The sequence below is a fragment of the Pseudonaja textilis genome, chromosome 3 (genome assembly GCF_049901715.1).
Source record: "Pseudonaja textilis isolate UNSWEBS1 chromosome 3, rPseTex1.2, whole genome shotgun sequence".
Classification (NCBI taxonomy): domain Eukaryota; kingdom Metazoa; phylum Chordata; class Lepidosauria; order Squamata; family Elapidae; genus Pseudonaja; species Pseudonaja textilis.
The window spans coordinates 200,131,605-200,154,114 of NC_141992.1; the positions used below are offsets into that span (position 1 = coordinate 200,131,605).

Genomic DNA, 22,510 nt, shown 5'->3' on the forward strand with positions numbered 1-22,510 from the left:
GTCCTTGACTCGCTGCCACAATTTAGCCCAGAACTTCCGTTGCTAAGCGAGACAGTTGTTAAAGTGAGTTTGACTCTATATTGCCGCCTTCCTTGCCACCGTTGTTAAGTGAATCACCGCAGTTGTTGAGTTAGTGACACGGTTGTTAAGTGAACCTGGCTTCCCTGTGAACTCTGTTCATCAGGCGGTCACCAAAAGGGGGTCGCGTGACACACCCACCCGCCCGGGACATGCCCACCGTCCTAAGTCCACGCCAGCTGCCTCTGAACTTTTGACCACGTGACTCCGGGGAAGGCTGCAGCGGTCATTCTGTGCTGTTCTAACCTTCGTCACTAAGTGAATGGTTGTCAGTTGAGCACTGCCTGTATTTGACCCAAGTGGCCTGTCATGTATTACGATGCTGTGCGCACAATTGTCCAAATCAAGATACGTACAGACTAACTAAAAATCCACAGAAACCAAACTGAAATAATTAGTTTGACAGGGCAGAAGAAGGAATTGCAGGCTTGAAAGGGTGGCAAAACTTACACAGCTGGGAAGATGCCAGGAACCCAGATGAGCCACAAGGAGACCAGATAAATTCATGATTTGCTTCCAACAAGTTGCTGTGCACAGCTTCCCTTTTTAAACACTATGTTCCCAGCTGCAGCTAATGAAGGGAATCAGGGCCCTTTCCTCCCCCATAAGCCACCCAACCCACATTGCTCCCTTCTCCATTCCTCCCTGTGTGCCCTAGGATGAAGAGGGAGAGGGCCTGGGTCTTCCTCTGAACTCCTTCTCCCTTGCTCTACCTCTCCCCTACTCTGCCCAGCTGGACTTTGCCCTTCCCCAGTTTCTTCCACAGCCAACGGAGCTACACTCCCGCTCCTTGTGTCAACTGCTAGGCCTCCCCCTCCGAATCAGATTCCGACAGGGGCATGACAGTGGATAAAACCTTTGACAACTCTGTTTTTAGATATTTCTTGGCTCAATCTTGCCGTTTCAACTTATGTGTCTTGTTCCATGGTGGCCGGGTTTCGGCCTTCCTTAACTTGGCCGTGGCTCTGAGCGCTGAACACCTGGTGCTTCTGGGCACTCCAGGTAGGTTGCAGTTCTGGAATACGACACCACTGGAGGATAATGGGTTCCTGGTAGCTTCACGTTTGATTCTTCATGAATCTTTGGCAGTTAATGTGCAACTTTTTTCCTCAACACGTTTCTTGCGACCCTGTTGATTATTTGCAACAAAATGTTGGATGGTTCTGTGATCACACCCCAATATCTTAGCAATTTCAAGAGCGCTGCATCCCTCTGAAAGGCTTTTTACAATGTTTGACTTTCGGAGTGACTTAAATCTCTTTTTTGGCCCGTTTTGCCTGAGGAGAAGCAGCTGCCTAAGAATTAGGTATACCTTGATACATACTAGGGTGTTGATCTCCTTAGGCCACACCCTCCCTTACTACACAAATACACCTCACCTGATCTGCTTCTGATCTGCTTCTGCCAACTAAGCATTCACGTTTATACAGCTTTGGAGGTGGAACATACGCATAAAAAATGGTGATATGGCGAAAATACCCCCTTGCCGAATAATTGTGCACGTGCTGTTACATACACAGTATGAAATAAAAAATAGTTAACAGGTTAAACCACAGCAGAGTTAAAAGTTCAAAGAGCTCCTTTAATCTTCTGTCACTGCAGTTTCCTGACAGAAAGTCCGCAGTGCAGTTTCTCATTGACCACAAATCACTCCCGAACCTTATCTCCCGGTCCAAGGTGTTCGGTTCTTCCTAGTGAAATATTTCTTTAGCTTTTTCGCTGGGGATCTTTCCCAATAATTGCATCTGGTTTCCAAAGTTCGTAGGTCTCTCTTGTAAAATATCTTTGCAACATCCGTTTTTGTGTTGTGGTTGTTTTTTAAATTCCCTTTTGAATGTTTTTGCTTGTGTTTGAATTTTTTTTTTTTCCTTTCGGATTTTGTATTTTAATCTTTGCATAAAATGAGATGGAACATCTACAAAAAGGAAGGGGGGCAGGGGTCACACACAAGAAGGAACCCACCCACCCAGCCACCCAGCCTGCTGCTCTCTGCTGCCCAGCGGCGGTTGTGGAAATAAGGTCTACCTGAAGGGGGGCAACGCTGAGAGGGCAGGGAAGGACCCAGGGTGAGCTGGGTGGGGCTGAAAGCTGGAAGCAGGGCGGGGGGGAGAGAGAGAGCTAAGTGTGTCTCTTGACGTCAACCAGGCTCAACGGAGGCTCAGGGCAGGTTTCAAAGGGCAGCCGAGTTTGCGTTCCTAATCCTTTCCCTTGATCTCCCCCCCCCCCACCCCAGGAAAACTCAGGCTGGAAAGAGGAGCCACTCCCCCCCTCGCTGCCTCTCCTAAAGCTATGCACTAGTTTAAATAGGGCTCCTTGAATAAACATTTGGGTTTATTGCCTCAATTCCCACCACCGTTAATGTGGCTTCTCTGCCGTGGTTTCTGGAGGGGTCCTTGGGGGTCTCTGAGGTTGGTTGCTTGCTTGCAGCTGGTTCCTCGTTGTGAGAAAAGGACAACTAGGCCCTAAGGTTCGTGTAGGCCTCTAAAGGCCTCCAAGGAACAATATCTAATAACGCCATCCGAGCTGATTTTGCAAGCAGGGCGAAACACTTGCAATCTGCTGAGCTGATTTTGCAGGCGCAGCAGTAGGTTTCCTATCTGCTACTTCTGCAAAAAGCGTATATTTGCTGGAATATCCAAAACAGGAGCTATTTTGGATCACGAATGTCTGGGACGTTGAGAAAATTCTAGACCTAGAAAACCTAGAACTACACCGTCTTCGGTCCGATCTAAGTATAGTATATAAAACCATACATTGCAATGTCCGACCTGTCAACGAATACTTCACCTTCAACCATAACCACACAAGAGCAAACAATAGATACAAACTCAAGGTAAACCGCACCAAACTTGATTGCAGGAAATACGACTTCAGCAACAGAGTGGTCAATGTCTGGAATCCTCTACCTGACACTGTAGTTTCTTCCCCAAACCCCAAAAACTTTAACCTTAGACTGTCTACTATTGACCTCACCCCTTTCCTAAGAGGTCTGTAAGGGGCCTGCATAAGCGCACCAACATGCCTACCGTCCCTGTCCTATTGTTTTTTATTTTTCTTATATGTACCCATTTCATGTATTCAAAACTATGTATACACTTATACTTATTATCTTGTAAACAATTGACAAATCAAATAAATAAATAAATAAAAAAGGGAACTGAAAGTAGCAGACGGTAAGCAAGTTGGCAAAGAGTTGGCATACACCTACAAGTGGATATCAAGTGATGGACAGCATGAGGGAACAGGGAAGCACATCCAGTAAGATTACATACCACTGGGTGGGCTTCAGAAGAAGAAGAACGGGGTAAACCTCAAATCAGGGCCACCAATGGTAGCTATTCCTTGCTGGAGTTCGCCACTATCTCTGGACCTCCTTGCAATGGGTTGTTATTAAATACTATCTTACCAGAAATGTTATGTTATGGTGGCTTTTCATGTTCCGAATTGCTCATGAAATAAACCTCTGATCTCAAAATAAGCTTGTGGTTTGTCTGTGTATTTCCTTTACTGAATTATTTTTATAACATCATCAAACTAGGTATCATCATCAGTGCACAAGGCTACATACTCCCTTCTAGCACTGGGTGATGTTACCTAGTTGGGTCATGAAACGTCTGCAAGAAAACAGCCGAGCTCAGAGAACACCCCGTACCCTTCATTTTAACCCTGAGCTAGAAAAAGTGCAGAGAAGAGCAACGAAGAGAATTAGGGGACTGGAGGCTAAAACATATGAAGAATGGTTGCTGGAACTAGATAGGTCTACTTTGATGAAAAGAAGGACTGGGGGTGACATACGATCTTCCAATATCTCAGGGGTTGCCCCAAAGAAGAAGGGGGTCAAACTATTCTCCAAAGCACCTGAGGGCAAGACGAGAAGCAACGGATGGAAACTAACCCAGGACGGAAGCCGAACAGAACAATTAACCCGTGGAACTGCTTCCCACCAGAAGCTGTGGGAGCTCCAACACTGGAGGTTTTAAAGAAGAGACTGGACAGCCACTTGGGTCTCCTGCCTGAGCAGGGGGCTGGACTAGAAGACCTCCAAGGTCCCTTCCCGCTCTATTCCATTTTGGTTCATGGTGACATTCGTACATGAGAGAACAGAAACGTCCAGAGACCAGCCCAGTTCTCTCCGGAGGGGAGGGGGGAGCAGGCCAGGAGAAGCAGACCTGACTTGGTGGGGGGAGGGGGAGCTGGCCAGCCAAGCCCCCTCCCTGGGGTGGGGAGAGAGAGAAGCAAACACATTGTAAATTTTGATAACGCCACCTGGAGACCTTCGAATCCCCAATCCCCAGGTCAGCATACTAACCCCACTATCAAACTAGAGCTGGAAGGGACCTTGGGGTCTTCTAGTCCACCCCCTACTCAAGCCGATACACTTCAGAGGAGTGCCCACAACTTCCGGCGGCAGGCAGTTCCCCTGGTTCATTGTCCTCCTCCCTGTTCGGAAGTTCCTCCTTCGTTCCAGGTTGCTTCTCTCCTGGATGAGTTTCCATCCGTTGCTTCTCGTCCCACCTTCAGGGGCTTTGGAGAATAAATTGGCCCCCTTATCTCTGAGATAAGCCAGTGAATAGAAACTGGACTTAACTGCAAGTCAGCTTGCTGTGAACGTTTTCTCACAAAGGGACTTTAAATGTGAACATTTTAAAAGGGGTGTGTGTGTGTGTGTGTGTGTGTGTGTGTGTGTGTGTGTGTGTGTGGTGTGAAATCTCATATGGTAGTTTTTTTTATCCTGAACGCAATTCATCTTCATGTGTACCACCACAAAAACTTTGCTGTTTTTTCAATTTGTAGTTTATTTATTTAAGAACATTTAAGAACATTTTTATGACTTCCCGCTCACTTTGGGTGACTCTGGAGCGGGACGGAGGGTTACAAAAACCCAAAATACAAACTAATAAAAATATACCCCCCACCCCGTGTTTCTCCATTCTGAGCAAGTTTGAAAATTACTCTGCCTGTTGGGCAATTGCATGACAACAGACAGCCGTTTTAAGGCGAGGGTTTCCAAACTAGGCAATTTTAAGACTGGTGGACTTCAACTCCCAGAATTCCCCAGCCAAAGGACCATTTGGGAGCTCCAGGCCGGGGCAGCGTTCCCTCCCATGGGCTGAACTGGGTCAGTAGTCCACCAAGGTCCACTGAAGGGTCCAGGGAGTAACTCTAGGAAGACTTTATGCAGCCACCAGGACTCTGGAAGCCCACGGATGTTCTCCGCCCACCTAGGTCGAGTTTGTCCCAAAGGTGGTTTTTGAAAAGATAATTGGCCTTTGCTTTTTTTTTCCTTGAAGACATTTCCCTTCTCATCCCAGAAGCTTCTCCAGTTCTGACTAAATGGTGCGTATGGGGGGGGATTGGAAGGAGTATTCTCAGAGAGAGCGCCAAAGATCAGAGGACTGCACAGTGTTAGGAATAACAAGGTTACCTAACGTAGTTTGGGTAAAATAATATATATAAACTATGATAGTAAGTTTAAGTGTGCGTCACTTTAAACTGTAAAGCATGTAATTTTGGGTGCGGTTGTGAACCGCCATAAGAGGGAGCAAGAGAACCTGCTGGATTGCTGACGATTGCTGGATTGCCTGATTGATGGTTTGTTAACTGCGTGTTCCCTGCTGCTGAGTTTTGGAACGTCAAAGGAAGAAAGAAGGTTTGACTTCTTCACATCTCTACCGCGAGGAGATATATTACTGGACTGATATTTGTAAGTTTACTGACCTCTCTTTTTCGACACTGGACTTTGCAACTGAATAACCCCCAGACGGACTGAATTAGTGAATGATATATGGACTGTTTTGACTATGCTAAAACTCTTACTGGAATAAACCATTTAACTAGCACGGTGCATCCGTTTTACTGAGTGTAAGCTACAAAAACGTTTATCTCACATATTTTGCCTGCCTGCCTGCCTGCCTGCCGTGCAGATTCTGCTAGGGTGTCTCCCTAACACACAGCATGTAAATCCTTCCATTCCCCACCATTCAGTCAGAACTGAAGAGGCTTCTGGGATGAGAAACACCTTTGGGTCCCGGTCAGTGTCTCTCTCTCTCTCTCTCTGCCCACCCCCCCCAGTGAAGCAGCAGGTAGGGGGATGGGGGGAAGGGCAGGAAGAATGAACAAAACTCCAGGGCTGGAGGAAGAAAAGGGGAGGGAGAAGTTGGAATTTCTGCACTCAGAGAAGAAACGCTACACCAATGACAAAAAAAAACAAGTGTCCTTTTATTCGGACCGGACCTGAGTCTACAAACCTTAGAAAAGAGAAATACGTACAAAAGTCAGAGTCAAACGTGAAGGTGCTTCCATGCTGGACTTCCTGAGGCTGGGGGAGGGAGGGGGGGGGGTGGGCTGCCCCTTCGAATTGGGAGCGGAGGGCCAGCCGTCCATCCTGCAAGACGGGGAGGGGGCCCAACTCGGCAGCTCTGGGAAGGAGGGCTTGTGCTGCCCCAGAGAGTTCAGGGGTCGCAGGCCTCAAGTTGCCCCCCCCCTCTGGGGTCTCTGGGTCTTCCAAGCCGGTCAAGAGCTGCTGCAAACACTGGCGGATCTCATCCCGGCCGCGATAGGCCTTCTTGGTGCCCCGGGGCAGCTGGCGGCAGGAGGAGAGGTTGAGGTAGCTGAGGGAGGGGCAGCTGGCAATCAGGGTCCTTGCCGGAGGGGGGAGGAAAGAGAAGGGACTTCGGTTAGGGCCACGACAGGCATCGACGGACGACCGCAAGGTCTGCTGCCAAGAGACGGTCGTTAAGCGAGTTCTGCCCCATGTCTGCCCCTTTCTTGCCGAAGCTGTTTGTAGAGTCACTGCAGGGCTTAAGTTAGTAACAGTCGTTAAGCGAACCTGGCTTCCCCAATTGACTTTGCTCGTCCAGAAGATCGAGGGCCCTCCCCCAACCTGCCGGCCTTCCCCTAGCCGAGCCCCCACAGGCAGGTGGCAGGCTGGGAGGCTGGCAGAGATGGGCGTTCTTGGCTGTGCCAATTCCTGGAGGGGTCGGCAGTTCAAGTCCCACCAGGCTCCAGGTCGACTCAGCCGTCCCTCCTTCCGAGGGGGGTCAAAGGAGGACCCCAAATGGTGGAGGGCAACAGGCTGACCCTGCAGACCACTTAGAGAGGGCTGCAAGAGCGTTATAAAGGGGTGTACTAGTCTAAGGGCTATCGGCAGGGGGAAGACCCTCCTTTTCCTGGGACGAAACCCCTTCTGGGATCCAGGACCTCCAGGTGCCCCAGTGCAGGGGTGCCAAGCCTGTGCCCAGCCTGCCATAGGCCGTGGAGTTGGCCCTCCCGGAGACAGGGAGGGGCCGGCCCAGCCACGCCCAGGCCATGCCCCCCCCGGCCCCCCCAGGGCAAACAAATTCCCGATGCCCCTCCCTGCCCGCTGGGTCTCTGCCCTCCCTGGTTTCTTGGCTCTGCAGGTGGAAGCAGCGAGGGGGAGGGAGAGAGGGGGGGCCCTGCCCGGCTCACCTGACGGTCCGGAGGGCAATCTTGGTCCCCGTGAGGCTGAGGGAGCGCAGCAGCGGAGCCCCTCCCCGAGTGAAGGCGGCCATGGCCTCCTCCAGGTCCTCCTCGCTGAAGCCCTGGCTGGTCAGGTCGAGCTCCCGCAGGCTGTGCCGCCACTTCCAGGTGAGGAGGGGGCTGCCTTCCAGAGGCCGGGACAGGCTGCGCTCGCTGTAATGCAGGCCCAGGTAGAGCTGCTCCAGGTCTGCGGGAAAGGCTTCCGAGGTCAGCGGGGAGAAAGACCCCCGCCCTGCCGGAGCCCCTCCCCTCGGGAGGCAGGGGAGGGGTCCCCGGGGAGCCCGTCTGCCCCACCCGGCCACCATCACCGGCTGCTCCAGCCAGTCTCCCCAAGGACCTGGGAAGGCCCAACGGCTCCTGAGGGCACCGTCGGCCTCCTGCCCGGAAGAGGCAAGGGCACTTTTCAACCCAGGAGAGCTGGAAGGGACCCTGGAGGTCTTCTAGTCCAGCCCCCTGCTCGAGCAGGAGACCCTGTACAATTTGAGTCAAGTCTCTGCCCAGGCTCTTAGAAACCTCCAGCAGCCACAACCTCTGGTGGCAGGTGGTTCCCCTGGTTAACTGTCCTGTCAAAAATTCCTCCGTAATTCCAGGTTGCTCCTGCCCTTGACTTGTTTCCATCCTTTCTTTCTTGCCCTGCCTTCGGGGGCTTTGGAGAAGAGGTTGAGACCACCCCTCCCCTTTGGGGCAGCCCCTCAAAGGCTGGAAGGCGGCCATCGTGTGTGTCCCCCCCGCCTTTCTTAGACTACCCCTACCCCAACACTGCAAACATTCTTGCATGTTGTAGCCTCAAGGCCCCTCACTTTCCTTCACATCGTATCACTTCCTCCACTGCAAGAGGGCTGAGTTTTACAGGGTGCGTGCGAACGTCTCCTTGATCTCAGGGTGGCCCCCATAAACCACCCACCCTCCAAAAAGCCACACGTAAAAGCTCCTGTTAGCCAAGTTTTGGGCTGACACCCCGGTTCTTGAAGGCCCCTGCGGCCGTCCAAGGGAAGAAGAGGGGAGGCAAGACCCTGTCTCTTTGGTGGGTGGGCGGGCTTCAGGGATGCCATCCACGCCCCCCGTTTGGGGCGGAGGGGGAGCATCAGGCTGGAACCCGGGCACTCTGGTCCTGCCAGGCCTGATGCCAGCTGGGTGACCTTCGCTCAGCCCTGCCAGGAGGAGGCCGGGCCAAACCAAGTTTCCGTCTGTTGCTTCTGGTCTCGCCTTCTGCTGCCTTTGCAGGAAACAGGAGCCTACGGGGTGGGGGGCTGTTTTCCCACACCCAGATCCCCCAGTGTGGGGCTGGAGGCTAAGGAGGGGAGAGGAGAACCTAACGGGTTGCCCGGAAACAGGGGAGCCCCCTCTTCTGCACCCACCTGGGCAGGTCAGCCGCTCCAGCCCTTTGGGCGTCACCCGGACGCAGCCACGCAGGTCCAGGACACGGAGGCGGCTGGAGGCGCTGAGGATGCGCCACAGCATGTGGTTGTCCACGAAGGAGAAGGCCGTGGTGGCCAGGCACAGCTCCTCCAGCTGTGGGAAGCCCAGGGACGGTGGGGACGAGGCGGGGAGTTGCTTTGGGTAGTAGGTGACGTTGAGCAGCCGCAGCACCTGTGGGCAGGAGGAGCGGGCAGAGCAGCTGCTGACGGGCTGCAGGAAACAGCCCCACCCCCAGGGCTCCTCTGGAAGAGCCAGCCCCCCAGCAGCCAGGAAGTCAGGTTCTGACTTGGGGAGGGGGCAGGAGGGACCCCCACACACCTGCAGCTGTGGACAGGCGGCCTGGAGCTGTTCAATGGGGAGCTGGAAGTGCTGGGTGCATTGCTTGATCTCCGCATTCACCTCCAGCAGCCGCAGGTCCGGGCAGCAGCCACCCTGGGGGAGGGGAAGGATGGGGGGGGGGGCAACCGGAGAACAGGCTGGGTCAGCTCCCGAGGTCCAGCCCAGCGCAGGAGGGCCTCCCTGGAGGGGTGTGCCCAACACGAGTCAGCAGTTGCCTGCTGCCCCCGGCCTGGCCTGGCCTCTTGGTGCGCTGCCAGGCGCAAGCGACTACAACTCCCGTGGCTCCTCCCTTGGATGAATCCGCATGGAGGGCCCGCCTCCCCTTGGAATGGACAGGTACGCCCTGAACACCTCGACTTCCAGCGCCCCCTCCTCCCACCCAGGAACGTCTCTTAACTTCCCCACCCCCCTTCAGCCTGCGGTTCCTCAACTTCTGACCATAACTGACCCCACATTTTCTGGGGCTGAGACAGCCGTCAAGTGAATTTTGCCCCACTCGACAAACCTTTCTGGCCACTGTTGTTAAGTGAATCGGTCCTTAAGTGAATCTAGCTTCCCTACTCACTCTGTTTATCAGAAGGTTGCCAAAAAAAAAAATGATCACGTGACCCTGGGACATTGCAACGGTCATAAATACGAGTCACCGGACAAGGATTTCAATTTGGACCACAGGGTTGCTGCAACGGTTGTGACAAACGGTCGTAAGTCCCTTTCCTCAATGCCGTTCAAACAGCCACTAAACACACGGTTGTAAGAGGAGGACTAAGTGCAAAGCCCCCAAACTGGAAGCCAAACCAGGCCGGGAGCCGATGCCGCTCAGAGCAAGGCCTTGAACCACACCCGCCAATATCCCTGGTTAGATCCAAACCACAGCGGCCGGCAGTTGCCTCCTGGCCAGCCTGGCAGAGACCCTCCTCGCCAGGCCGGGTCCCCCTGGAGGGAGGGGCTGCTCCACGGGGGGGAGACAGGCCCGGCCTTCGTAGGACCCCCGCTCTGCTTACCACCAGGAGAGCAAAAATGGCGCTCAGGCGGCTGCTGTAGGTCAGCGAGAGCTGCTCCATCCGGGCACCTGCCCTTTCCAGGAAGCCGGTGACTGCCCAGGGGTCCACCTGGAGGGGCAGATGAGAGCCTGTCACCTCCACCCTCCAGGTTGGGGCTAGCAGTCCCCGGAACCCTCCTCGGGCCAAGGCTCACCTGGCATCCCTGCAGGTTCAGGCTCACCAGTCGTGGGCAGGACGTGGCCAGCAGGCAAAGGGCCTCAGTGGTCACCCCGCTGCAGTGGGCCAGGCGCAGGGTGGCCAGGTGCGGGCTGGAAGCGGCCAGAGCCTGCAAAGACAGGGGGGGGGGGTCAGCTGGCAGGTGGAGGGCAGGAAGGGGGCCGGGCAGGACATCCACCTGGCCCCACCCCTCCCCTCCCCACTCACTCACCTGCAGCACTGACGGGACGAGGCTCTTCCAGTGGCTGAGCGTGAAGTCGCGCAGGAGGGAGAACCTGCGGGGCACAGAAGGTCCTCGGGTCGGGTCGGGTCGCGGGGACGGGAAGCGGGGGGGGGGGGACGCGGGCCCCGTCCTCATCCTCACCTGTGGGCCGCCAGCCACTCCAGGGTGCCCAGGGCCTTCTGCTGCTGCGCGGGGACCCACTTCTGCCCCGGGGCCGCCCAGCAGTGCCCCACCGCCACCCGCTGCCACAGCACCGGCGCCGCCGACGCTCGGCACCACAGCCGGCACACGCGGGCCGCCCTGCGGGGGGAGAGAGAGAGAGGCGGGGGGTCAGGCCGGGGGGTCCCGTGGGGCAGCCCCTCCGCCCGCCCCCTCCCGTCCCAAGCTCACCGGCACAGGAAGGGCACCGCGCCCCCCTCGGAGGCCGCCGCCAGCGCGAAGACGCGGACCAGCAGCTCGGCCGGGAGGCGGGAGCCCCAGTCGCCCCCCGGGGACCCCGCGGCCCCCGGCTCGGCCCCGCCGCCCCGCCTCCTGCGCGCCCCCCGCCGCCCCGCCGGGCCCTCCGCCGGCACCAGCAGCAGCAGCGCCGCTTCCTCCGTCTCCTGCACCACGAAGCGCGGCGAGCCCCCCGCCTCCCGCGACCCCCGCCCGCCCGTCCGCCGTCCGCCTCCGCCTCCTCTTCGGGCGGGGGCGCCGCGCAAGCCTTGCGCCGCATGGCCGCTGGCTCCGCCTCCCCAAAGACCCCCCCGGGGGGAGAGGGGCGCGGCGCGGGGCCGCCGGGAAGGGGCGGGGAGGGCCAGGACCCGGCCGGCGCCCCTCCCCCTCCCCGCACGCGGCTCCCCCGCCCCGCCGCTGCAGGTGACGAGGCCGCCCGGGAGCCCCGCCCGCCGCCTAAAGGCGATGCTCGGCCCCGCGCGGAGGCTCTCCGGCCGCCGCTCCGCTTTCCGGGCCTGGGCAGGTAAGCGGGCCGGGGGCCGTTCCGGAGCCCCCGCTCCCCGAAGACAGGGAAGCCGAGGGAGGGGCTGGCCAAAGCGGCCGGTCCGGAAACGGGCCTTGAAGAGCCGCCGGAGCCTCCCCGGACCCGGGCGGCGAGCAGGCGCCGGGTTGCGCCGGGTTCCCTGGGCGCAGAAGAGCGGGGGAGCCGGGGGTCGGCGCTGGGCGATCCCCGGGAGCACAGACCCCCAAACGGGGCCGCTGTGGTGGAGCATGCTGGGAGTTGAAGTCCACCGGTCTTCCCGCTGCCGAGTTTGGAGATCCTTGGGATAGAGAAAGAGGAGAACAGAATAAACAGCTGGAAGGGATCTTGGAGGTCTTCTAGTCCAACCCCTGCTCAAGAAGGGGAGAGGGGGGGGTCTTTCTGCAGGCTCCGAAGCTAAGCAGGGCCCAGCCTGGTTTGCCCTCGGAAGAGCCTGCCAGGTGGGCATGGAAATGCCTTGTGCCTGAGCAGCCCAGAGAATTTCGGGAAGGGATCCCTGATGTTGCATAAAAGGGGGCTAACTTTAAAATAAAATTAAAAAATATCACGGGGCCAGCAGTTTTCCAGCTGCGACCCTGAGCCGACCCTCCCACCACCCAGACCGAGCAGTGAGGCAGCCAGAGGGCATCTTTGGGCGGCCTTGTCGCTTCCCAAACTTCCCCACCAGAGGTATGCAGGCGGGGGGGTTTCACTGTTGGCGCCCAGGCGGCATGAGCCGTGGGAGGGTTGCCTCTGTGCCATTCCCCCGCCACCCCCAGCCAGAGCTAAAGGCCCCCTGAGCTGCTTAGCGGACGAAGCCGAAGACCAGCTGGGCCTGAGGCTTGGGATGGGGGGAGAGGGGGCCTGCCTGGCGCCTTGGCAGAAACCGACACCCGGCCTTTTTCTCCTGCAGAGCTGCCTGGACAGGCCCCGTGCCACATTCCCGCCCGGAATTCCAACCGTTCAGGAAGCTCCTGACTGACTCCAGGAGGAGGATTGGCCTCCAGGCCGGGTAAGAGGAGGGTCCTTCTGGCGGGGGGGGGCTCCCCCTCTCCCCTTCCCGCTTAGGCTCCTGCCTGGCCCCAGGGCTCCATTGGGGCAGCCCCTTCCCCTCGGTCTCCCCTCTCCCCCAACAAAGAGGCCCCTCCTAAGCCCTCCTCCCCTCTCGCCCCATAAGCACTCTGAGTCACGCCAGGCCTTCCTCCTCCTCCTCCTCCTCTGGAACTCTTGCGCAGAGTCTGGAGGGCTGTTCCCCCTCCTGCCCCACTTCGCCCGGGTGTGCAGACCCCGGGGGGCCCAGCTGCCTTCAGCCTCTCGCAATTATAAAGCGGGGGGCAGGTTCAGCAAGCGGCAGCTGCCTCGGGGGTGGCCCAACTGATCCCCCCCCCCACTAAACAGAAGAGTCCTCCGTTCAGTCCAGCTACTCATTGGTGAGTGGTCCTCAGTGCCGCGTCTCCCCGAAAATAAGGCCGAGCCTGATGGCAAAAGGGGTGGGGGGGCTGAGGACTGGGCTAAGCTTGCACCGGAAAACCTGACATGGGACCGTTGGGGGAACAGGCGGACTGAAGTCCTCTCCGCCAGCCCTGCCGTGGGGGTGGGGGGGGGCAGCGCAGCAAGAACCCCCAAGCTCAGAGAGCACCAAGAGCCCCCCTCTCAGCCCCGGCGGCAAAGATTCTCCTTCCTCCGCTCCTCTGTGCACGGGCGAAAGAGCCGGGGGGGGGGTTGCCCTTGATATTTCCTGGTGCCCCGAGATAGAGTCCGGATTTCGGTCTCCAAGCTGAGCCTCGTGGGGGGGTCCGAGCAGCAGCGCCCTCCACATCTCCGCCCGCGACATGGGGCTGCAGAAGACTTGGGGGGCCTCAAGTCTGGCAGCTGTAAAACTTCCACTCCCAGAATCCCCCAGCCGGCCACGGAAGCTTCACCGCCAGGGGTGGGATGGAGATATTTTGACTACCAGTTCTGTGGGTGTGGCTAGGTGGGCGTGGCCATGGGACTGGGTGGGTGTGGCTTCTCTTTTTTTGCACACACACACACACACACACACACCCCGGCGTGCGCTCCATTGTTTTGCCTTCTGAGCCCCAGGGAAGCCTCCTGGGGGGGTGTTTTTGCTCCCAGGGGGCCTCAGGGAGGCCCAGGAAGGCAAAAAGAGAGAGCACTGGGGGGGAGGGACACGGCGCAGCCCACATACCGTGCAGCCCCTCCCCCCACGCACCCCTTTTTTGCCTCCTGGGCAAAGCAGTAGGAGAGTGAGTGGGATCCTGGAACAGCTGATCGTCGGGAGGAAAAAACCCTCCACCAGTTTGGCTGAACCAGTAGCTGTTTTTTTTTACTACCGGTTCACCCCAACCGGTAGAATCCCACCACTGTGGACTTCCACTCCCAGAATTCCCAGCCAGCCCAGCTGGCTGGGGAATTCTGGGAGTGGGAGTCCACATGTCTTTTCAGTGACCGTGGTTGGAGACCCCTGGCCTGAGGGGAGCAAGGCCTGGTCCTGCCCCGCAGAGTTGAAGACGGAGGGGGGCCCGTGGGGCTGGGAGGAGGGACATTCACAGGCCCTGAATGCTGGGCAGCTGGAGACGAAGTGGGGCCTTTGGGGACTCCCCTGTCTCTCTCCGCAGGCCACCAAGATGTCCTCCGCCTCCCAGCGCAGCCCGGCTCTCCTTCCCCACGTGCTGGTGGCCCTCTTTGGGATGGGCTCCTGGGTCTCCGTGAACTCCCTCTGGGTGGAGCTGCCGGTGGTGGTGAAGAGGCTGCCGGAAGGTGAGTGAGGGGCTCCCAGGGGGAGGAGCCTGTTTGCTGGGCAGGGGGCAATGTGGGGGGTGGGAAGAGGGAAAGCTGCCCAGCTGCCATCCAGAGAAGCAGGAGGGTCTGCCAGGGAAGGGATGTAGCCACGTGGCTTCCTGGGGGGGGGGGATACCCGGCCAGGTGCTGTTAGCTGCCCCCCCCCCCAAAAAAAAGAATGGAGAACTGCTGGCCTATTTAGGATAGGACAGCAAAGTACAGAATGGAATGTAGAATATAGAATAATATAGAATGATATAGAATAGCGTAGAATAATTATTCTATATGCAGGGGTCTCCAAACTTGGCAGCTTGAAGACTGGTGGACTTCAGCTCCCAGAATTCCTCCTCCTCCAGTCATGTTAGCTCAGGAATTCTGGGAGTTGAAGTCCATGAGTCTTAAACTGGCCAAGGTTGAAGATCCTTGTGTTAGAGTAATACAAGAATAGGAAATGCATCACAGGAACAATAGAGATGAAACCTAGAGGGGCAATGTGATATAGGAAACCACTCCAACAGAGGGGAATGATAGAGCTGCATATAAGATAGAACAGGAGACTTCAAGCTTGACAGCTTTAGGACTTGTGGACTTCAACTCCCAGAATTCCTTCTCCGGTCATGTTAGCTCAGGAATTCTGGGAGTTGAAGTCCACGAGTCTTAAACTTGCCAAGGTTGAAGATCCTTGTGTTAGAGTAATACAAGTACAGGAAATGCATCACAGGAACAATAGAGATGAAACCTGGAGGGGCAATGTGATACAGGAAACCACTGCAATAGAGGGGAATGATAGAGCTGCATGTAAGATAGAACAGGAGACAGCTTTAGGACTTGTGGACTTCAACTCCCAGAAGTCCTCCTCCTGCAGTCATGTTAGCTCAGGAATTCTGGGAGTTGAAGTCCACCAGTCTTCAAGCTGCCAAGTTTGAAGATCCTTGGGATATAGAAAGAGTCGAGAAGAAGAGAACAAAATAAACAGAGCTGGAAGGGATCTTGGAGGTCTTCTAGTCCACCCTGCTCAAGAAGGAGTCCCTATACAAGGCGTGTCCAACCGTGGCCACTTTTAAGATTTGTGGACCAACTCCCAGGATTCCCCAGCCAGCAGAACTGGTGCACCCGGCTTCCAGGTGGGCAGAGCCCCCCTTGGCGAGAAACTGCCGGGCAGCTGGGTTGGCACCGTTGCCCCTTCTCTTTCTGCAGGCTGGAACCTGCCCGCCTACCTCTCCGTCCTCATCGCCCTGGGGAACCTGGGCCCAGTGAGCGTGGCCCTGACCCACCGCTTCGCCCCCAAGAGGCTGAAGGAGCGGTGGCTGATCCACGCCATCCAGGCCTTGGCCACGGCCACAGCGCTCCTCCTGGCCCTCCTGTGGGACCACACTGTGGTGGTGGCCGGGCAGCCCCGCAGCGTGGCCTTCCTGGCGCTGGCCTTCCTGCTGGCGCTGGCCTGCTGCACCTCCAACGTCTCCTTCCTGCCCTTCATGTACCAGTTCCCCCCGCTCTTCATCCGCACCTTCTTCATCGGGCAGGGATTGAGCGCCCTCCTGCCCTGCGTGCTGGCCCTGGGACAGGGCGTGGGGCAACTGGAGTGCCTCAATGCCACCTGGGGGAACGCTTCGCAGCCGCGCTACCTGCGGGAGAACTTCTCCGCCGGCACCTACTTTGGGCTGCTGGTGGCCCTGCTGGTGAGCTCTGCACTGGCTTTCCTGGCCCTGGTCCTCTGGCACGGCCGCCAGGAGGGCCCGAAAGAGAGGGTCCCTCCGGAGGGGGGGACAGGCCCGGAGGAGGTCTACCCGTTGCGTGACGACAGCGACCCGGCCTTGCATGACGGTATCACCGAGGGGCCCCCCGGCAGGGACTCTCCCCCTCTGCTGACCTTCTGGACCGGGAGGAACATCTACCTGCTGGGGCTCCTGGGGGTCTCCAATGCCCTGACCAACGGGGTGCTGCCCTCCGTGCAGAGCTACTCCTGCCTGCCCTACGGCAACACCGCCTTCCATCTCTCGGTGGTCTTTGGCAACATCGCCAACCCCGTGGCCTGCTTCGTCGCCATGTTCCTCCTGAGTCGGTAAGTGCCTGGAGGGCTCCGGGGTGGGGAGGGGGCTTCCTGCCTCAGCCCGTGGGGCATTGGGGGCAGGGACACCAGGTGGATCCGGTGCGGGATACAGGGAGTCCTTGACTTACGCCAGGGGTCCCCATTCTGGGAGTTGAAGTCTGCAAGACTTAAAGTTGCCGAGTTTGGAGACTTCTGACTTACACCCACAGTTGAGTCCCCAAATTTCCGTCAAGTGAGCTTGGCCCCAATTTGCGACCTTTCTTGCCACAGTCATTAAGTGAACCACCGCAGTTACAAAGGTGGTCACATGGTTGTTAAGTGAATTGGGCTTCCCCGTTGATTTTGCTTGTCAGAAGGACACAAGAAGAGACCCTGGGACCGTCATAAGTATGAATCCATGGCCAAGGGTCTCAACGTTGATCATGTGGGGATGTCACAATGGTCGTAAGTGTGTAAAGGGGTTATAAGTCCCCTTTTTCCAGTGTCGTCGTAACTTCGAACAGACACTGAACAACGGTTGTAGACTGAGGACTACCTGTAGCGATGTCCCCCTACCTACCCTGGTCCAGTCCCTCCCGGGGTTGATGGGAGAATTGACTTCACCTCCCAGGGTCCTGTTGTCTCTCAGGCATTTCGACCTGAGTCTGGGGTAGCTCAGGTGTTGATGCCCACCTGGGGAACTTCAGTGACTTTTCCTGGTCCAGCTGGTCCTGGCGTCGGAGCCATCTTAGGGAGTTATCCCTCCTGCCCTTTATCCAGACTGCTTCTCGGGGGTCTTCTGACTGGCCTTAGCGGGGGGCTACCCAGGCCCGTTTGCCCCTCTCTTTCTTCCAGTCCAAATCTGTTTTTTCCCTACACAAACGATGCTGTGCTTCAGTCAGCGTGAGAGGCCACCTCTGGATCTGCCAGGGATCTTGTGGTATCCCTGGGATCTACAGAGCGTCCCCTCCGAGGTGACTTAGGTCCAGCTGGACCACCGGCTGTCAGGATTTTGAAGGGTCCCCCCAGGAGCCCCTAGGGATTCCGTCGTCTCGCCACAACGTCAGCTCTGCCTTTTACATCTGATTTTACGAGTGTTTTTAATGGAGGTGAAAGGTTAACATACGTGCCAAATCCGTGTGTGATATTGCCACATGCTAAATAAATCGCCCTCAGGCCGGTTTCGGGGCTGCCTCGCACACCTCAGGAGGATGTTGTGTCCAGAGGCGATTCGTGTAACACACACACAGCCACACAAAACCACACACATGAATTAGGGGAGAGCTCTCCAAACTTGGCCGCTTTAAGGCTGGTGGACTTCAACTCCCAGAATTCCCCAGCCAGCAGAGCACAGCATCCTAGAGATAGGAACCATAGAACCATAGCACGGCTGGGTGCAGAATTCTGGGAGCTGAAGTCCACCAGCCTTAAAGCGGCCAAGTTGGGGGACCCCCGGATTTGGATTAGGATGAGAGGGCTTGGACTCCGGACAGACCCAAAGGGAGGGGCGTCATTAGTCGGGGGTTGTGCAGAGCTGCCCTGGATTGTGCGGGACCCAAGGAGGTGGGGGAGGGCTGGGAGGGTTTGGGGGCTTCAGCCAAGGCCTCCAGCACTTGGGGATCTCTTGGTGGGAGGAGGAGGCTACACTCGCCCAGCAGGTGAGGACAAGGCAGCGGGAAGGAGGGGCTTCCCTTGTTAACCCCGCCCCCCCCTTGGCTATCGCTTCCTGGTTTCTGTGGGAGGGTCATCGGACAGCATTGGTGGGGGGGGGGGGTTGCCTTGGCTAGGCGCAGACCCCTCCCCAGCCATCCTTCTCTCCCTCTTCCAGGTCCTTGCTGGCCCTGAGCATCATCTCGGCTGCCGGATGCGTCTTTGGGGCCTACCTGATGGGGCTGGCAGCCCTCAGCCCCTGCCCCCCACTGCAGGGCAGCCACGTGGGGGTCGCTCTGGTGGTGAGTGGGGTGCAGAAGGGATGGGGGGGGAACAGCCACACGGTCTTCCTCCTGCCCCCCCGGCCCTCCAAGTCCTCCTTTTCCAACAAGGGAGGAGGCACTTGGGCCAAGTGGCCCCCAAAGCAGGTCCCCCCCCCCTGCCCCCTCGGACCCTAAAGCTGCCGAGGCTACCGCAGAGCCAGCTGGCCTCCCTTGCAGGGTTGTTGTGATGACAGGAGGCAGCCCATGAACCCCTGAAGCTCCCGGGTTCATGGCACTCAGGATGCGCCTTCTTCCCCTGTTAGGCCAACAGCAACAACAACCCTGCAAGGGAGGCCGGGCAGTTTGGACTGGTGCCCGTCTCCCTGGGAGGGAGACTGTTTCCCTGCGCCCCCCACCCTTTGCGAGAGGCAGGGACCGGACCCATCGAGTCTGCCCTCCTCTGTCTGACTTCCTTTTCTGTTTAGCTTATTATTATTCCTGTTTTAATTCTTCCTTGTTCCTTGTGGGCAGCCGACAAATTCAATAATTAAATAATAACATTTGTTCCTGCGGGATGCTGGTCCTCCTGGGTTTATCCCAAGCGTGTTTAAACTCAGGACGGAGCCTCTGCTGGACGCTGCTCTGTCCATCTGTCGGATTTCGGACGGGTGCTTGGGTCCTCGGTGGCTGACGACCGGCCTCTCTCCCACCCACCAGGTGCTGGCCTGGACCTGCTTCTCCGGCCTCTTCGCCTACCTGAAGGTGGCCATCAGCAGCCTGCTGCACGAGGCCGGCCACGCGGCCCTGTTCTGGTGTGGGGCCGTCATCCAGGCGGGGTCCCTGCTGGGGGCCCTGGTCATGTTCCCCCCCACCAGCATCTACCACCTCTTCCAGAGAGGACAGGACTGCGTGGACAACTGCAGGGCGTGACTGCGGCCGGACGGAGACCCCGAGGAGACCCCCCCCTGCAGCCCCCCAGCTCTGCTCCCCAGGACTGTTGGCTCCGGCCGCTGGGTGGGGGGGAAAGGAAGTGGACCCTCTGCCCTCCGTGCAGCTGGAGGGAAGGGAAGTGCGCCTCCGTTGTGGATGTGTGTGATCCAGAGCTGCTCCAGGATTTCCGTTTTATGACCATTCTTGCTGCTTCTGTTAAGCGAATCACTGCCTTTGTTAAGTTAGCCACACGGCGGTTGAGCGAACCTGGATCCCCTGTCGACTTGGTTGTCCGAAGGCCGCAAAAGGGGATCAGGTGACCCCCAGGGATGTTGCGGCCGTGGTAATTGGGGGTTGCTAAGCGCCTGGATTTGGATCATGTGACCACAGGGAGTCTCCCACGCCCACTTTCCCCATCGCCCTTGTAACCTCAGGTGGTCCCTAAGCGAATGTTCGCAAGTGGGGGACCCCCTCCTGGCCAGGCCCTCAAGCTGCGCTCCCTGACCACCAGCATCTTCCCCGTCGGAGTTCTGGATCTGGGTTGCAATAGCGCCCCTGCAAGTAGCTTTGTCGGACCTTCGCTTAGTGACGGTTCGTAAGTTGAGGACTGCGTAGTGCCTGTAAAGAAGTTCTGGGGGGGGGCTGGCTCCCCCACAGAGGCCGACACAGCCGAGCCCTTCGCCCCCCACGCACATCGCAAGGCCTCTGCCCCCCATCTCCCCCCAGAACTCCTGGATCCAGAGGGAGGTGGGGCTGCCCCCCAGGCCTTCCTTCGGAGCTTTTGCCTTAAAAAAAATGGTTTCCTAATATTTGTTTTTTCCTTTTATGTATATTTTTGTACCTTTTTTTATCTGGTTTGTATATTTTGGGAACAGAATTAAACCTTATAATTAAAACCAAAGATCATTTTGGAGAGAGCAATTGTCCCGTCCCGTCCTCCCCCCCCCAGTTCCTCTGCTGGGACCCACAAAGTGGCTCCTTTTCCTGGGGGGGCGGGGGGGACCAGGCCCCCCTCGGCTTCCTGTTCTGACCCAAACCTTGTTCCAAGGAAACAAACACGAAACGGAGATAACAGCCAAACCTTTGAATGATTCTTGACGAATTCCGTTCCTTCCCGACTCAAAGGCTGTTTCAAGCTAATTGTCTCCGATAAGAACAAGCCTTGCCAAAGTTGTGCAAAGCTGCCAGGAACACAAGATAAAATTACTAAGAAATATTTCAAACACAAAGAATCTCCAAACACCAACCAAGATATTCTGAACGTCCACAAGACTTGAGTACAAAAACTTCTTTGCTTCCTGCACAGAACTGCAGTTTCTCAGCTGGCTTTTATCTCTTAAGGGAGGGGCCGTCACCTTGCAGCCTTACTCCCGAGTTGCCTGTGCTGCTGCAGCTGCTCTTTCCTTCGAGCAGCCCTGCACGCATGCACACTGGGCACAGGCTCCTCGGGGGACTCTTCCTCACTGCTGCCAGCCTCCACCGTTTCCGAAGGCAGCACCCCACTCTCCGATGGTCCTGGCCCCATCCCTGCATCACACGCAGCCCCCTCATCTGAGTCCTCGCTCTCCGAGACCTCAGCCGGCTGCCGGCGAACCACAACACGATCTGGTGAAGTTCCTGGAAGTCCACTGCCCACTCCCCCTCCTCCCCAAACACACACACACACACACACATACACACATATCAGAGGAGAAGCTTGAGCCCAGAGCCTGCAAGCTTCCTTCTTTAGGCTGCCCCAGAGAAGTGGGGAGTCCTCCTGTCCTTCAAAGCACCCGAAGGAGTTTACTGACAATGAGAACAATTAACCAGTGGAAGGGCTACTGGACAGCCACTGGTCTGAAATGGGATAGGCCAAGGTTTCCTGCCTGAGCAGTGGGTTGGACTAGAAGACCTCTGAGTTCCCTTCCAACTCTGTTTATTTCTATTCCACTGCAGGATCTGGCCTTGGCTTTTGGCCCCCTTTGGCGTTTCATCACTCCTGGGAAGAGGGTGGATGTGGGGTCAGTGTTGAGGTAATTCCCGGTTAGGAGAATGAGCGCACACAGGGAGACGTAGTGAGAGTGGTGAGGAATAACACACAACCAGCACACAGCTACACTGTAGAGTAAAGTGTAGGTTTTGACTTCCTCCGAACCAGCGGTTCCCAAACTTTTTCAGTCCACCGTCCCCTTCGTGCTACAAACTCATCCTCAGTGCCCCCCACCCACCCAGGGGTGGGATTCAAATTTCTTAACAACTGGTTCTGTGGGCGTGGCTTAATTTGTGGGCATGTGACTGGCTGGGCGTGGCTTGCTGGCTGGGCGTGGCTTGGTGGTCACATGACCGGATAGGCATGGTTTGGTGGTCATGGGACTGGGTGGGCATGACCAGGTGGCCATGTGACTGGCAAACCAAATATAAGTGGTCCTCGTTTAATGGCTGGTTGCTTAGTAAGTGTTCTAATTTATGACTGACCTCCCCAGAGCTACTTGACCTGTTTTTGGAGTTTTGACAGCCACGCACACACGCGCACACACACACACACACACACAAACACACACACCCTTCTAACCCTGCTGGAGCAGGTGGTTGGACTAGATATCTCATTCACTTTCTCCTCCCTCCCTCCCTCCCTTTCTTTCTTTCTTTCTTTTTTTCTTTCTCTTTCTTTCTGTCCCTTCCTTCCATTCTCCCCTCTTTCTTTGTCTATCCTTTTTCTTCCTTTCTCCCTTTTTCTTTCCCTTTTATTCTTGTCTCTTCCTTCTCTTTCTCTCTTTCCCTCTCTCTTTCTCTCCCCTCCCTCCCTCCCTCCCTATCCCATTCACTTTCTCCTCCCACCCTCCCTCTCTCTTTTTCTCTCTCATTCCCTCTCTTTCCCCCTCTCTCTATCCCTTCCTTAACCTATCTACCTATTTTCTGCCCAGGCAGGGGGGGCCTGATCCAGGGGTCACCAACCGTTTGGACCTCAGGGACCACCAAACTCAGGGGTGGGCAAACTTTTTGGCTCGGGGGCCTCATTGACTTTTAAAATTTGACAGACGGGCCGGGTCAGCACAAGATACGATACATATAAAAAACTGCAGAATCTCCGCAAAATCAAGTCACTGCGCCTAATGCGCCACCTGGTGTCGAATTGCTGTCATT

General features: G+C 56.9%; 2 protein-coding genes across 3 annotated transcripts; one reads left to right on the plus strand and one right to left on the minus strand.

Moving 5' to 3' along the window:
- Positions 1-6,180: 6,180 nt before the first annotated feature.
- FBXL6 (F-box and leucine rich repeat protein 6) lies at positions 6,181-11,984 on the minus strand. The gene is made up of 9 exons (XM_087930412.1): positions 11,167-11,984; positions 10,918-11,076; positions 10,765-10,828; positions 10,531-10,662; positions 10,338-10,445; positions 9,316-9,429; positions 8,937-9,168; positions 7,528-7,765; positions 6,181-6,719 (listed from the first exon to the last, which is right to left on the minus strand). Exons 1-9 carry the CDS (start codon positions 11,982-11,984, stop codon positions 6,251-6,253), a joined length of 2,334 nt encoding a protein of 777 aa, XP_087786538.1. The 3' UTR covers positions 6,181-6,250.
- SLC52A2 (solute carrier family 52 member 2) lies at positions 11,615-20,288 on the plus strand. Of its 2 annotated transcripts, none has more exons than XM_087931859.1 (6): positions 11,615-11,734; positions 12,645-12,743; positions 14,353-14,494; positions 15,713-16,577; positions 18,373-18,496; positions 19,175-20,288. In XM_087931859.1, exons 3-6 carry the CDS (start codon positions 14,362-14,364, stop codon positions 19,385-19,387), a joined length of 1,335 nt encoding a protein of 444 aa, XP_087787985.1. In that variant the 5' UTR covers positions 11,615-11,734; positions 12,645-12,743; positions 14,353-14,361; the 3' UTR covers positions 19,388-20,288. The 2 variants fall into 2 exon arrangements, with proteins under 2 accessions (XP_087787985.1, XP_087787986.1); XM_087931860.1 differs by lacking the exon at positions 11,615-11,734 and adding an exon at positions 12,967-13,161 and having other exon boundaries at positions 12,699-12,743.
- The last annotated feature ends 2,222 nt before the right edge of the window (positions 20,289-22,510 follow it).